The sequence below is a fragment of the Neomonachus schauinslandi genome, chromosome 6, assembly GCF_002201575.2.
Source record: "Neomonachus schauinslandi chromosome 6, ASM220157v2, whole genome shotgun sequence".
In the NCBI taxonomy this organism is placed as follows: Eukaryota; Metazoa; Chordata; class Mammalia; order Carnivora; family Phocidae; genus Neomonachus; species Neomonachus schauinslandi.
The window spans coordinates 56,612,870-56,627,632 of record NC_058408.1 but is presented as its reverse complement, the minus strand read 5'-3'; the positions used below and the strand labels follow the sequence as shown (position 1 = coordinate 56,627,632).

The window sequence follows — 14,763 nt, the reverse complement described above, 5'->3', positions numbered from 1 at the left end:
CATGGACTATGAGATGGTATAACACAATACAATACTGCGAGAGAAGGAATTTATTTTGTTTAGTATTAAAAAAAAAAATTCACTGTATCGCCAAAAGATAAAAAGCATTTCCATAATTTAGAGTATGACCAAAGCACATAGGCCAAAGAACTGATAACCAAAATTTTGAGGATAGCAGCTTCCAAATGAAGTACTTAATAGATACTTTCAGTTATAATGATCAGTAAAACGAAAAGATTTGGCTTCTGACATATATAGGTGGCTCTGCAATTGTTTAGAATGCTTTGCTTCTAGTCGGAGCTGTCTAGTTCTTTCTCTGGCAGCTTGTTGCTCAGCTAGTTTTTCAATCCGTTTCCTTCGCAACCATCTGTAGGAAGATATGATAAGATCTGGTAAGTATCAACGTGAATACTCTTCTTGCTATAAAGTTATTGCTACAGACTATTAAAGGAAGTTGAATTTCTTTACATTGAAATGCTGTAGTCACAAAGAAAAAATTATTAAAGTACTAATGAAAATTTCAGGTTTACCCCCTAAGCTCACACAAGGAAACACAGTCACATTTGCAATCAAATTCTTAAAATTAAGTTTGTCTTAAAATGAGACTGCCAACTAAAAAAAAAAACCTGAGTTTTGAGTAATAAACACAATATTTTACATGTGATATAGGTCCTATTCTTTTGTTTAAATATGATTTTCTAAGCATAGAAAATCTATCTAAGCATAGAAAATCTATCAAGTATTTGATAGATTCCAATTAACTTATTTTTTACAACTAACTGTATTCCAAAACATGACTCAATTAGGTTAAGAATCCCAACATGCAGAAATGTTGCTTTGCTCTTGTTGGTAGGGACACTAATGTGTTCTTGCTTTTTACTGCATAAAACAGTTCTTCTTTAAAATGGAAATATAAGCCTAAGCATAAAAAAACACCCAAAAAAAGGAGGAGGAAAAATCAACATTCAAACAAATTTAAATCTATACACCTTGCTTAGGTAAAATAACTCAAAAATAACTGTACATATACACATATGAAAGTGTATGCGGTGCACATGTGTATATATACATCAGTTGTTTTCAGAAATAATACTAAACAACTAAATGTATCAGAATAGAAGAGATTTAACATCATAAGCCAATGTTGTGTGGTCCCAAATTGGACACTAGTTTGAGCAAATTAACTGTAATCATTTAGGGGTCCACTGGGAAAATATAATTATGGGCTGGATATTAGATGAGATTATTAATAAAAATAAGCAGATTACAGAATAGTATATACATATGATCTCAATTTATATTTTAAAATTATAATGTACAGAGAAATATCTAAAAGATACGGACTAAGGTACTGACAGTGATTTCTAGGTGATGAAAATGTGACTTTTTCCCCCTCCATTTCCAGAATGCACATTTACTGCTTCTCTTATAATATTTATATATGTTTAAAAAGAAAAAAAAAAAGGAAGAAATAAGCAAAGAAACAAAAAAAGAAAAAGATAGGAAAGAAAGAAAGGAACTTAAAGCAACTGGATTCAATATTCACTACCTCTCCCAAGGGTTACTGGCAAAATTATGAAACCAGGTCTGTTTCCTCACAATTAGCTAGGTAATATAAAGTCTTAACCAGGTAACTGAAAAGATCAGGTTTGCCTTAAACTACCATAATGTGTGCCCAAATCTCTTTTTCAATTTGGTCTATACAGATCTTTCTTCTCAGCCTGAATTTCATTATAGAAAAATATTTCTTGGGAAATGCGACCCTTTATTCAGTTTTTCTGAGGACTATGTAGGAATTAGCTGTACATTATCTTTGGCCCATTTCTCTAAAAAATGAACAAAATAACAAATAAATGGTAGGCTATCAAAGGTTACCAGACAGGTAAAATATAAAATAATTTTGGTATTGAAAATATCTTGAAGAAAGAAAGAATGGTATATAAGTATTATGCAAAATATGGAGCTAAAGAATTTTCTCACACACTTTTAAAAGTGTGGACTTACAATTGAATAGATATGTAATATAAGAGATAAAATATTTTGTGGGGTTTATTTTCAAGCTTTATTGACTACCGAGCTCTCTGAAAGGACTGTGAGGAGAGGGGAAGCATCTCTGGCCTGGAACTTACTGTTTAAAGGCCCGCTCGCGGCCCTCTGTTCCTTTAAGGAAGAATAAGCATTCCTCTTGCTTTCGTAGTTCTTCTGTCTTTCTTTCTTTCAACTGCTCTTCATGCTTTTTTTTAAGCCATAATCGAAAAGCTTGTTGTGGATCTCTGTTTTCCTGCTAATTAAAAAAACAAGCTTTGTAAATAAACTAAAACTACTTTTTGAGGCCCTGCCTATAGCACCGTACAAGAATACATGTTCCACTCATCAATTTTTCATAATAATGCCAACCTCGCTCCCTGTACTCCTAGTATCTAATCAAATTATATCACCTTTGAACCAGCAACACACATTGACCTCTGTCAGAAAATTCAACACTGAATTCACTGCCATCTGGCATCTTTCAAAACTTATTGAGGTAATCAATAAATGAAAAGCGTTTTTACAGCGATTTGCAAACTTCTCAATGAGGAGCTCTTTGACAAAATAATTTTTTACAATGGCACAAAAAAATAAAACGGGCTTGAAGAAGGATTGGGATAGATAATATGAATGGACTTGAGGTCTTTGTAACAATTCCTGAAGGAGCTCCCTGGAATGCAGTTTGAAAGCTAATGATCCCAACACTTCTATTATTCATCCTTTCTTTTAAATTCTACCTTTGTTTTTGTTTTTTTTTTAAGATTTTTTTTAAATTTATTTATTTGAGACAGAGAGAATGAGAGAGAGAGAGCACATGAGATGGGGGAGGGTCAGAGGGAGAAGCAGGCTCCCTGCTGAGCAGGGAGCCCTATGCGGGACTCGATCCAAGGACTCCAGGATCATGACCTGAGCCGAAAGCAGTCGCTTAACCAACTGAGCCACCCAGGCGCCCTCTACCTTTGTTTTTAACTTGTAAGAGCATCTAACTGCCAAGCCCATCTCCAAAATGTAATCACTCTTATGGAGGGTGGCCATAAGGATTTGCAGCCATAAAAATTTTCTCATAAGAACCATGCTGATTTTGTTGTAAGTAAAAGCTAATGGGAGTAGCTTATTGTATGGTTCCTAGAACTTCATGATGGATACTATCTTCAGAGAATTTTCAAAAGTTGAAAGAGCTCTTATTTGGGAGAATAAAGAGAGCAAAGGGACAGATTTGGGGCTAGGGGAAAGCATGCCTCATTATTTTGATGCCTGGCTAAAACACAAAGGAAAGGATGCATTCATTTAATACTTTCCCTAAAGAGAAGCTCGATGGTAGAGAGGACCATTTCCTACATCTTGCATTTTCCTTTTTTTTTTTTTAAGATTTTATTTATTTGAGAGAGAGAGACAGAGATAGCGAGCAAGAGGTAGAGAGCATGATGGGGGAGGAGAGGGAGAAGCAGGCTCCCAGTGGGGCTCGATCTCAGGACCCTGGGATCATGACCTGAGCCGAAGGCAGACGCTTAACTGACTGAGCCACCCAGGTGCCCCTGGTTTTTCCTTTATTTATTACTCACATTGCCAAGTATGTTCCAGTTTAATTTATAAAATTTACGTAATCTAGGATCTTTGATGTACAATGCTGAAGTCTCTGAAGATAACCCATGGATGACCTAAAGGATCATTGCCGAACACCTAGAAGTCTGGGAATGGCTGGAGATGACCAAAAAGTGTTCATTCTGGAATTATAGATCAAAAGAGGCAAGGATTCAGAGGTGAACAGGATTGATTGGTATCTCTATTCATTTATTCATTTAGCAGATATTTACAGAGTATCTACGACAGAGTATCTACAGGCACGTAGGTACTGGGTTGCATCAGTGAAAAAACAAAGTTCCTTCTCTCATATATTCTATGATTGCACTGTCCAATACAGTGACCACTAGCCACATGTAGCTATTTAAAGTTAAAAATTCAGTACTTCAGTCACATTAGCTACATTTCAAGTGCTTAAGAGCCACATTGTGGCTAGTGACTACTTTATTGGACAATGCAGATATAGAGCATTCCCATCATCCCAGAAAGTTGTATTGGGCAGTGTTATTCTAGATAAGGAGAAAGGTGATATGTAGACAGAAAGTGAGGGAGTAAGGTATCAGATATCTGGAGACAGCGTATTTCAAGCAGTGGTCACAGTAATACACAAAGAAGGAGTTCTTAACTGGCTATCATCCCAGGATTCAGCAGAAGGAATAGGTAAGGGGCACCTGGGTGGCTCAGTCGTTAAGCATCTGCCTTTGGCTCAGGTCATGATCCCAGGGTCCTGGGATCGAGCCCCGTATCGGGCTCCCTGCTCCGCGGGAAGCCTGCTTCTCCCTCTCCCACTCCCCCTGCTTGTGTTCCCTGTCTCACTGTGTCTCTCTCTGTCAAATAAATAAATAAAATCTTAAAAAAAAAAAAAAAAAGAAGGAATAGGTAAAAAAGTCCATCTCCCATTCTTTTCCTGGAAGAGGTCCATCGGCACACTTGAAAAACTGCTGCTTGAGGGTCAGGCTTCTAATTTAGAAACCCTCTAAAGGCTAGCTTTCATCATCCCCAAGGACCAAGAAGGCTGTTGACACCTCTGCTGCTGTCTCCCTGTAACCTGCTCTAAGTAGCCAGTATCTCCCATGAAGGACATTTACAAACATCTGCTGTACCCAAATTTTTATGGCTGCACCCAAAGAACAGGTTCCTAGATCACCTGGTTCTGATAGCCACTGGAACTTCCATTCATGAGTACCACAAGATGGTAGCAATCAAATAAGTAGATCTTAATGGGCACAGGAATATCGCCCTGCAGATATACACCTGGGCTCAGTGCAGATGGAACAGGAAAAAATACCCATCTCCCAGTTTCTCCTTGGAAAGGGCTTAGCCACATACCTTCCCAGCTGTGCCAGAGGGCCTGGCTTCCATTTAGCCTGCAAAAATACACTACCTGGCACAGATGTCTGGCAGAATTGAGGAGAAATCAGAGCTTTTCAGACAAACAAAAGCCAAAGGTATTCATCACCACTCAAATGCCTTAGAAGAAATGTTGTAATGAAAGAAAAGGATGCTAATTAGTAGCAAAAAATATATGAAAGTATAAAACTCACTGGCAAAAATAAATATAGAGTTAATAACACCCTAATGTAATGGTGGTAGGTAAATCATTTAGAACTCTAGTATGAAGGTTAAAAGATAAAAGTATTAAAAATAACTATAACCAAAACAGACTGTTATAAATACAAGGTGTTTATGAGAGTCTCATGGTAATCATAAAGCAAAAACATATAGTAGATACACAAAAGATAAAGAGCAAGAATCAAAGCATACCACTACAGAAAATCACCAACTCACAAAGGAAAAGAATAAGAGCAGAACAAGGGAACAAAGTAATTACAAAACAACCAGAAAACATTTAACAAAATGGCAATAGTATTTCCATACCTATCAATAACTACTTTAATGTAAATGGACTAAAGCTGAATGGATATAAAAACAAGTCCCGACTACATGCTGCCTAAAGAGACTAAATTCAGCTTTAGGACACATATAAACTGAAATTAAAGAGATGGAAAAAGATATTCCACGTAAATAGAAACTAAAAGAGAGCAGGGGTAACTATACTTATATAAGACAAAATAAATATTAAGCCAAAACAAAAACTTGTATGGTATTAACATAAAAAAATAATGCATAGATTAATGTAACAGAAGAGAGAGCTCAGAAATAACCTCATGTGTACATGGTAAATTAATTTTAACAAAGTTACAAAAAATAAACAATGGGAAAAGGATAGTCTCTTCAATTAATCGATTTGGGAAAACTGGATTACCACATGCAAAAGAATGAAAATGGACCTCTACCATACACTATATAAAAAATAATTCAAAATGAATTGAAGACTTGAGTGTAACCTGAACAACTCCCAAAAGGAAACATTAGAATAAGCTCCTTCATATTGTTCTTAGAAATAATTTTTTTTGGATTTGACAGCAAAGGCAACATAAACAAAAATAAGCAAGTGAGAGGACAAACAAAAGCTTCTGCTTAGCAAAGGAAACCTTCAACAAAATGAAAAGACAACCTGTGGAATGGGAGAAAATATGTGTAAACCACATATCCAATTAGGCAACATGAAAAAACCATCAGTACCTCTAATTATCAGGGAAATGCAAATCAAAATGACCATGAGCTACTGTTAGGATAGCTATTATCAAAAAAGAGAGGGAGGGAGGGAGGGTGGGGTGGAGGGAGAGAAGGAAGGAAGGAAGGAAGGAAAGAAGGAAGGAAGGAAGGAAGGAAGGAAGGAAGGAAGCAAGCAAGCAAGCAAGCAAGCAAGCCTGGATACCAGGGGCTGAGGAGTGGGAGAAATAGGGACAGGTTGGTAAAAGGGTACAAACTTGCAGCTGTAAGATGAAAAATGTCTGAGGATCTAGTGATTAACATTGTGACTATAGTTGATTACACTGTATTATATAATTGAAATTTGCCAAGAGAGTAGAACTTAATATTTTACCAAAAGAAAAAAGGAGTAAATATGTGAAGTGACAGACATGTTAATCAATTTAATGGGGAGAATCCTTTCACAATGTATATGTGTATCAAATTCTCATGTACACTTTAAATATCTTACAATTTTGTCAATTATACCTCAGGAGAGCTAAAAATGAAAAAGACTTACATCACAGACACAAGAATGTAAACTTAAACAAAAAACAACCTAAACTCTATGAATGGGCTTAATAGTAAACTGGATGCAGCAGAAAAAAGTGTCAATGCCCAAAGACAGATCAATAGAAATTATGCAAACTGAACAAAGAAAAATATTTTTAACTTTTTAATTTTAATTTTAACAGAACCTTAGTAACATGTGAAATAATAGCAAGTCTTCTAATGTATGTGAAATTGGACTTCCAGAATAAAAAGAGCAAGAAAATGGAGCCCCCCGCAAAAAAAAATTGTAAAAATAATGGCAGAGAGGGGGAAAAGATGGGGGAGGAGTAGGGGACCCTATTCCAACCGGTCCCCAGAATTGAGCTAGATATCTACCAGACCACTCTGAACACCCACGAAATCAGCCTGAGATGTAAGAAGATAGAGCTGGATCTCTACAAACAGAATATCGCAGGTGGTTGGTTTCGAGATACGAAGCGGGGAGCCGTGATTCCACGGGCAGATATTGGAGGATAAATGGCAGCGGAAGGAAGCCTGGCCGTGAGGATCCTACACCACCGGTGAGCTATAGCCTCCCGTGCTGGGGACGGGACACAGACTCACAGACCAGTAGTGGTGGGGAAAGGACTTTAGACAGAAACCAGAGCAGCAGGGCCGTGCGTGCAAACTGGGGGCAGCTGGCGGTTTTAGAAGCAACAAAGGGCAGAGATGTGCCCCCACCTGGAGGTGAGGACTGGGAGCACTGCTGAGAGGCGCACAACCCAGGATGCTGCAGTTTATATCAGCATAGACAGAAATGGAGACAGTGTGGCCTGGAGAGCTCACTGAAGAACAGACTGCGATCTCTCTGCTCTGAGGCAGAGGGTTGGAAAAGGTCTCTTCTGCTCTGACTCTCGGAAGAGATGCATAGAGCCACCAGGGAAAGCCGCCAGAGAACAAAAGCCCCAAAAAACCGGTTTTCACTGAGCCCATCCCCCGCCACAGGGGGCAGGGCAACTCTGCACAAATAGGGTTGTCTGAGTAACAGCACAGCAGGCCCCTCCCCCAGAAGACAGGATGGGAGAACAAGAGGCCGCAACCCTAAGGTCCCTATAAAACAGGTACATCTTGTTTGGGGTGCAGTCAATAATTTGGACTCCATACATTCCCTCAACAGAATGACTAGGAACCCCCAAAATAGGAAAGACTCAGAGACTATGACTTATGCCACAGATTTACAAATGGATTCAGATATAACTAAGATGTTGGAGATGGAATTCAGGCTAGCAATTGTGAAGACAATAGCCAGAATGGAGAAATCAACTAATGGCAACACAGAGTCTCTAAGGACAGAAATGAAAGCTGAATTGGCAGAACTTAAAAATTCTATCAATGAGATCCAATCTAATCTAGATAATTTAACAGCTAGGGTAAGCGAGGCAGAAGAACATATTAGTGACCTAGAAGACCAATTAATAGACAAAAAGGGAAAAGAGGAGGCCAGGGGGAAAAAACTCAGAATCCATGAAAATAGAATCAGAGAAGTAAGTGACACCATGAAACATTCCAATGTCAGAATTATTGGTATCCCTGAAGGTGTGGAGAGAGAGAGAGGACTAGAAGATATATTTGAGCAAACTGTAGCAGAGAACTTCCCTAATCTGGGGAATGAAACAAACATTCGTGTCCTGGAGGCAGAGAGGACCCCTCCCAAGATCAGGGAAAACAGGCCAACACCCCAGCATGTAATAGTAAAACTCGCAAACCTTAAAACCAAGGAAACCATCTTAAGTGCAGTTAAGGAGAAGAGATTCCTTATGTACAGAGGGAGGAACATCAGAATAATGTCAGACCTATCCACAGAGACCTGGCAAGACAGAAAGGCCTGGCAAGATATATTCAGGGTACTAAATGAGAAGAACATGCAGCCAAGAATACTTTATCCGGCAAGGTTGTCATTTAGAATGGATGGAGAGATGAAGAGCTTCCAAGACCGGCAGAAACTGAAAGAATATGTGACCATTAAGCCGGCCCTGCAAGAAATGTTAAGGGGGGTTCTATAAAAGGAGAAAGACCCCAAGAGTGATATACAACAGAAATTTACAGGGACAATCTATAAAAACAAGGTCTTCACAGGCAACATGATGACAATATATTCATCTTTTTTAATTTTATTATGTTATGTTAGTCACCATACAATACATCATTGGTTTTTGATGTGGTGATCCACGATCCATTGTTTCCGTATAACACCCAGTTCTCCATGCAGTACGTGCCCTCCTTAATACCCATCACCGGGCTAACCAATCCCCCCTCCCTCCCCCAAAACCCTGTTTGTTTCTCAGAGTCCATAGTCTCTCATAGTTCATCTCTCCCTCTAATCACCCCCCATTTTTCCCTTCCTTCTCCTAATGTCCTCCATGCTGTTCCTTATGTTCCACAAATAAGTGAAACCGTATGATAATTGACTTTCTCTGCTTGACTTCTTTCACTTAGCATAATCTCCTCCAGTCCCATCCATGTTGATGTAAAAGTTGGGTATTCATCCTTTCTGATGGCTGAGTAATATTCAATTGTATATATGGACCACATCTTCTTTATCCATTCATCTGTTGAAGGGCATCTCAGCTCTTTCCACAGTTTGGCTATTGCAGACATTGCTGCTATGAACACTGGGGTGCGTATGGTCCTTCTTTTCACTACATCTGTGTCTTTGGGGTAAATACCCAGGAGTGCAATTGCTGGGTCATAGGGTAGCTCTATTTTTAAATTTTTGAGGAACCTCACACTGTTTTCCAAAGCTTTCAATAATCACTCTTAACATGAATGGCCTAAATGCTCCCATAAAATGGCACAGGGTTGCAGACTGGATAAAAAGACAGGACCCATTCATACGCTGTCTACAAGAGACTCATTTTGAACCTAAAGATACATCCAGGCTGAAAGTGAAGGGATGGAGATCCATCTTCCATGCCAGCAGACCTCAAAAGAAAGCTGGGGTAGCAATTCTTATATTAGACAAATTAGATTTTAAGCTAAAGGCTGTAGTTAGAGACACAGAAGGACACTATATCATTCCTAAAGGGTCTATCCAACAAGAAGATCTAACAATTGTAAATATCTACAACCCAAACATGGGAGCAGCCAACTACATAAGCCAACTGTTAACCAAAATAAAGAGTCATATTGATAACAATACGTTAATTGTAGGAGACCTCAATACTCCACTCTCAGCAATAGACAGATCATCTAAGCAGAAAATCAACAAAGAAACAAGAGCTTTGAATGACACACTGGACCAGATGGACCTCATAGATATACACAGAACATTCCACCATAAAACAACAGAATACTCATTCTTCTCGAGCGCACATGGAACTTTCTCCAGAATAGACCACATACTAGGTCACAAATCAGGTCTCAACTGATAGCAAAAGACTGAGATTATTCTCTGCATATTCTCAGACCATAATGCTTTAAAACTGGAACTCAACCACAAGAAAAAAATTGGAAGAAATTCAAACACTTGGAAGCTAAAGACCACTCTGCTCAAGAATGTTTGGGTCAAACAGGAAATCAAAGAACTTAAACAATTCATGGAAACCAATGAGAACAAAAACACATCGGTCCAAAACCTATGGGATACTGCAAAGGCAGTCCTAAGGGCAAAATACATAGCCATCCAAGCCTCACTCAAAAAAATAGAAAAATCCCGAATTCACCAACTAACTCTACACCTTAAAGAACTAGAGAAAAAGCAACAAATGATGCCTGAGCCACACATTAGAAGAGAAATAATTAAGATTAGAGCAGAAATCAATGAATTAGAAACCAGAAACACAGTAGATCAGATCAACGAAACTAGAATCTGATTCTTTGAAAGAATTAATAAGATCGATAAACCACTAGCCAGACTCATCCAAAAGAAAAGAGAAAGGACCCAAATTAATAAAATTATGAATGAAAGGGGAGAGATCATGACTAACACCAAGGAAATAGAAACAGTTATTAGAAATTATTATCAACAACTATATGCCAATAAATTGAACAACCTGGATGAAATGGATGCCTTCCTGGAAACCTATAAACTCTCAAGACTGAAACAGGAAGAAACTGACACCTGAATAAACCAATAACCAGTAATGAGATTGAAGCAGTGATCAAAAACCTCCCAAAAAAACAAGAGTCCAGGGCCTGATGGATTCCCTGGGAAATTCTACCAAACATTCAAAGAAGAAATAATACCTATTCTCCAGAAGCTGTTTCAAAAAACAGAAACAGAAGGAAAGCTTCCAGACTCATTCTCTTAGGCCAGCATTACCTGATCCCCAAACCAGGCAAAGACTCCATCAAAAAGGAGAATTGCAAATTGATATCCCTAATGAATATCCTCAACAACATGCTAGCTAATAGGATCCAACAACACATTAAAAGGATCATCCACCACGAACAAGTGGGATTTATCCCAGGGATGCAAGGGTGGTTCAACATTCGCAAATCAATCAGTGTGATAGATCACATTAATAAGAGGAGAAAGAAGAACATATGGTCCTCTCAATTGATGCAGAAAAAGCATCTGACAAAATGCAGCATCCTTTCCTCATTAAAACTCTTCAGAGTATAGGGATAGAGGGAACATTCCTCAAGTTCTTAAAATCCATCTATGAAAAACTCACAGCAAATATCATCCTCAATGGGGAAAAGCTGAGAGCCTTTCCCTTAAGATCAGGAACACGTCATGGATGCCCACTCTCGCCACTATTGTTCAACATAGTACTAGAAGTCCTAGCAACAGCAATCAGACAATAAAAAGAAATAAAAGGTATTCAAATTGACAAAGAAGAAGTCAAACTCTCTCTCTTCACAGATGACATGATACTTTATGTGGAAAACCCAAAAGACTCCACCCCCAAATTACTAGAACTCATACAGCAATTCAGTGATGTGGCAGGATACAATGCACAGAAATCAGTTGCTTTCTTATACACTAATGCAACCACAGAAAGAGAAATTAGAGAAACGATTCCATTTACAACAGTACCAAAAGCCATAAGATACCTCAGAATAAACCTAACCAAAGAGGTAAAGAATCTATACTCTAGGAACTACAGAACACTCATGAAAGAAATTGAAAACACAAAAAGATGGAAAAACATTCCATGCTCATGGATCGCAAGAATAAACATTGTTAAAATGTTGATGCTGCCCAGAGCAATCTATAAATGCCATCTTGATCAAAATTCCAATGACATTTTTCAAAGTGCTGGAACAAACAATCTTAAAATTTGTATGGAATCAGAAAAGACCCCGAATCACCAAGGAAATGTTGAAAAAGAAAAACAAAGCTGGGGGCATCACGTTGCCCGATTTCAAACTATATTACAAAGCAGTGATCATCAAGACAGCATGGTACTGGCACAAAAACAGACATATAGACCAATAGAACAGAATAGAGAGCCCAGATAGGGACCCTCAACTCTATGGTCAAATAATCTTTGACAAAGCAGGAAAAAATATGCAATGGAAAAAAGACAGTCTCGTCAATAAATGGTGCTGGGAAAATTGGACAGCTATATACAGAAGAATGAAACTCGACCAGCCTCTAACACCATATACAAAGATAAACTCAAAATGGATGAAAGACCTCAGTGTGAGACAGGAATCCATCTAAATCCTAGAGGAGAACATAAACAATAACCTTTTTGACATTGGCCACAGCAATTTCTTTCAAGATACATCTCCAAAGGCTAGTGAAACAAAAGCAAAAATGAACTTTTGGGACTTCATCAAGATAAAAAGCTTCTGCACAGCAAAGGAAACAGTCAACAAAACAAAGAGGCACCCACAGAATGGGAGAAGATATTTGCAAATGACACTACAAATAAAGAGCTGGTATCCAAGATCTATAAAGAACTTCTCAAACTCAACACCCAAAACACAAATAATCAAGTCAAAATATGGGCAGAAGACATGAACAGACACTTCTCCAAAGACATACAAATGGCTAACAGACACATGAAAAAATGTTCATCATCATTAGCCATCAGGGAAATTCAAATCAAAACCACGTTGAGATACCACCTTACACCAGGTAGAATGGCAAAAATGGACAAGGCAAGAAACAACAAATGTTGGAGAGGTTGTGGAGAAAGGGGACCCCTCTTATACTGTTGGTGGGAATGCAAGTTGGTACAGCCACTTTTGAAAACAGTGTGGAGGTTCCTCAAAAAATTAAAAATAGAGCTACCCTATGACCCAGCAATTGCACTTCTGGGTATTTACCCCAAAGACACAGATGTAGTGAAAAGAAGGGCCATATGCACCCCAATGCTCATAGCAACAATGTCCGCAATAGCCAAACTGTGGAAAGAGCCTAGATGTCCTTCAACAGATGTATGGATAAAGAAGATATGGTCCATATATACAGTGGAATATTACTCAGCCATCAGTAAGGATGAATACCCAACTTTTACATCAACATGGATGGGACTGGAGGAGATTATGCTAAGTGAAATAAGTCAAGCAGAGAAAGTCAATTATCATATGGTTTCACTTATTTGTGGAACATAAGGAACAGCATGGAGGACATTAGGAGAAGGAAGGGAAAAATGAAGGGGGGGAATCGGAAGGAGAGATGAACCATGAGACTATGGACTCTGAGAAACTGAGGGTTTTAGAGGAGAGATGGGTGGGGGGATGGATTAGCCTGGTGATGGGTATTAAGGAGGGCACGTACTGCATGGAGCACTGGGTGGTGTACGAAAACAGTAAATCGTGGATCACTGCATCAAAAACTGGTGATGTACTGTATGGTGACTAACATAACATAATAAAATAAAATTTAAAAAAATAATGGCAAAAATTTCCCAAATTCTGTACAAACATCAACCTACCAAGAAGCTCAGCAAAGCCCCATTTAGGCAAATTCAAAGAAAAGAATATGATATATTATTCATATAATAAACTGCTGAAATCCAAAGCCAGACAAAGTTTATAGCAGCCACAGAAAAAAAGAACATTATGTACAAGAAAGCAATGATAATTACAGCTGACTTTCTAACCAGAAACAATGGGTGTCAGAAAATCACAGAACACCATCTTTAAACTGCTGAAAAAAAAAACCTGTCAGCCCCAAATTCCATATCCAATAAAAATAAATCCTTCAAAAAATATATTTCTGATACATTCAGGAGAGAAATATTGTAATCCCTAGAGCAATGATTTTAAAAATAATTCAAAGAGGCATAGCTAAAAGCTTATGGAAAGCTTTTACATAAGAAAATAAAAGGGAATATTTTTTAAATACTTGATTAATCCATAAGAAGACAGAAAAAGTTGACTAATGGAACTAAAAAGAAATGGAACAAATACAAAACAAATATCAAGAAGTAAACGTAAAACCTACCATATATATCAATAATTACAATTAAATACAAATAAACTCCAGTTGAAAGGAATAGATTTCTGGATTGGGAAGATCCAACTATATGCTGTTTGCACAAGTAACTCTTTAAAGATAGATAAATTGAAAGTATAAAATGTGATATAATAATGCAAATGTTAAGTATAAGAAAGCTGGTATGGCTTCAATAACATCAAAGTAGACTTCAAGGTAAGAGGGACATTTCATAATGAGAAAATGTCATTAATCAGTAAGACATAGAATCATAAATGTATATACATAATACTTTAAAATAGATGAAGCAAAACCCAAAAGAACTAAAAAGAAAATAGACCCATACACAGTGATAGTTGGAAGGCTTAACCTCAATTTCCCAGTAATTCACAGAACAAATGGGGAAAACAGTAAGGACACAGAAGATTTAAACCACACTATCAAGCAACTTATCACATTGACATTAATAAAACAAATGCAGAATACAAAATGTATGCAAGTGTCCATGTAGAGTTCACCTACATAAATGGACCATATGCATACATGTGTGCATATGTATGTCTATAGATTTAGCACACACATATTATATATATATATATATATATATCACCAACCAAGAGAAGCAAAGTTTGTAACAAAGATGGAAAGGCATTTTTAACGGTCTCCTAAAA

At 37.7% G+C, this 14,763-nt stretch overlaps 1 protein-coding gene across 1 annotated transcript in view; it reads right to left on the bottom strand.

The window, feature by feature from the left end:
- Positions 1-207: 207 nt before the first annotated feature.
- CCDC181 (coiled-coil domain containing 181) overlaps positions 208-14,763 on the bottom strand; it is a 39,033-nt gene continuing 24,477 nt past the window's right edge. Inside the window, exons 5-6 of the mRNA XM_021682652.1 lie at positions 2,130-2,284; positions 208-367 (exon numbers count right to left, since the gene is read on the bottom strand). Coding sequence (XP_021538327.1) covers positions 208-367; positions 2,130-2,284 — 315 coding nt within the window. The remainder of the gene's footprint in view (positions 368-2,129; positions 2,285-14,763) is intronic.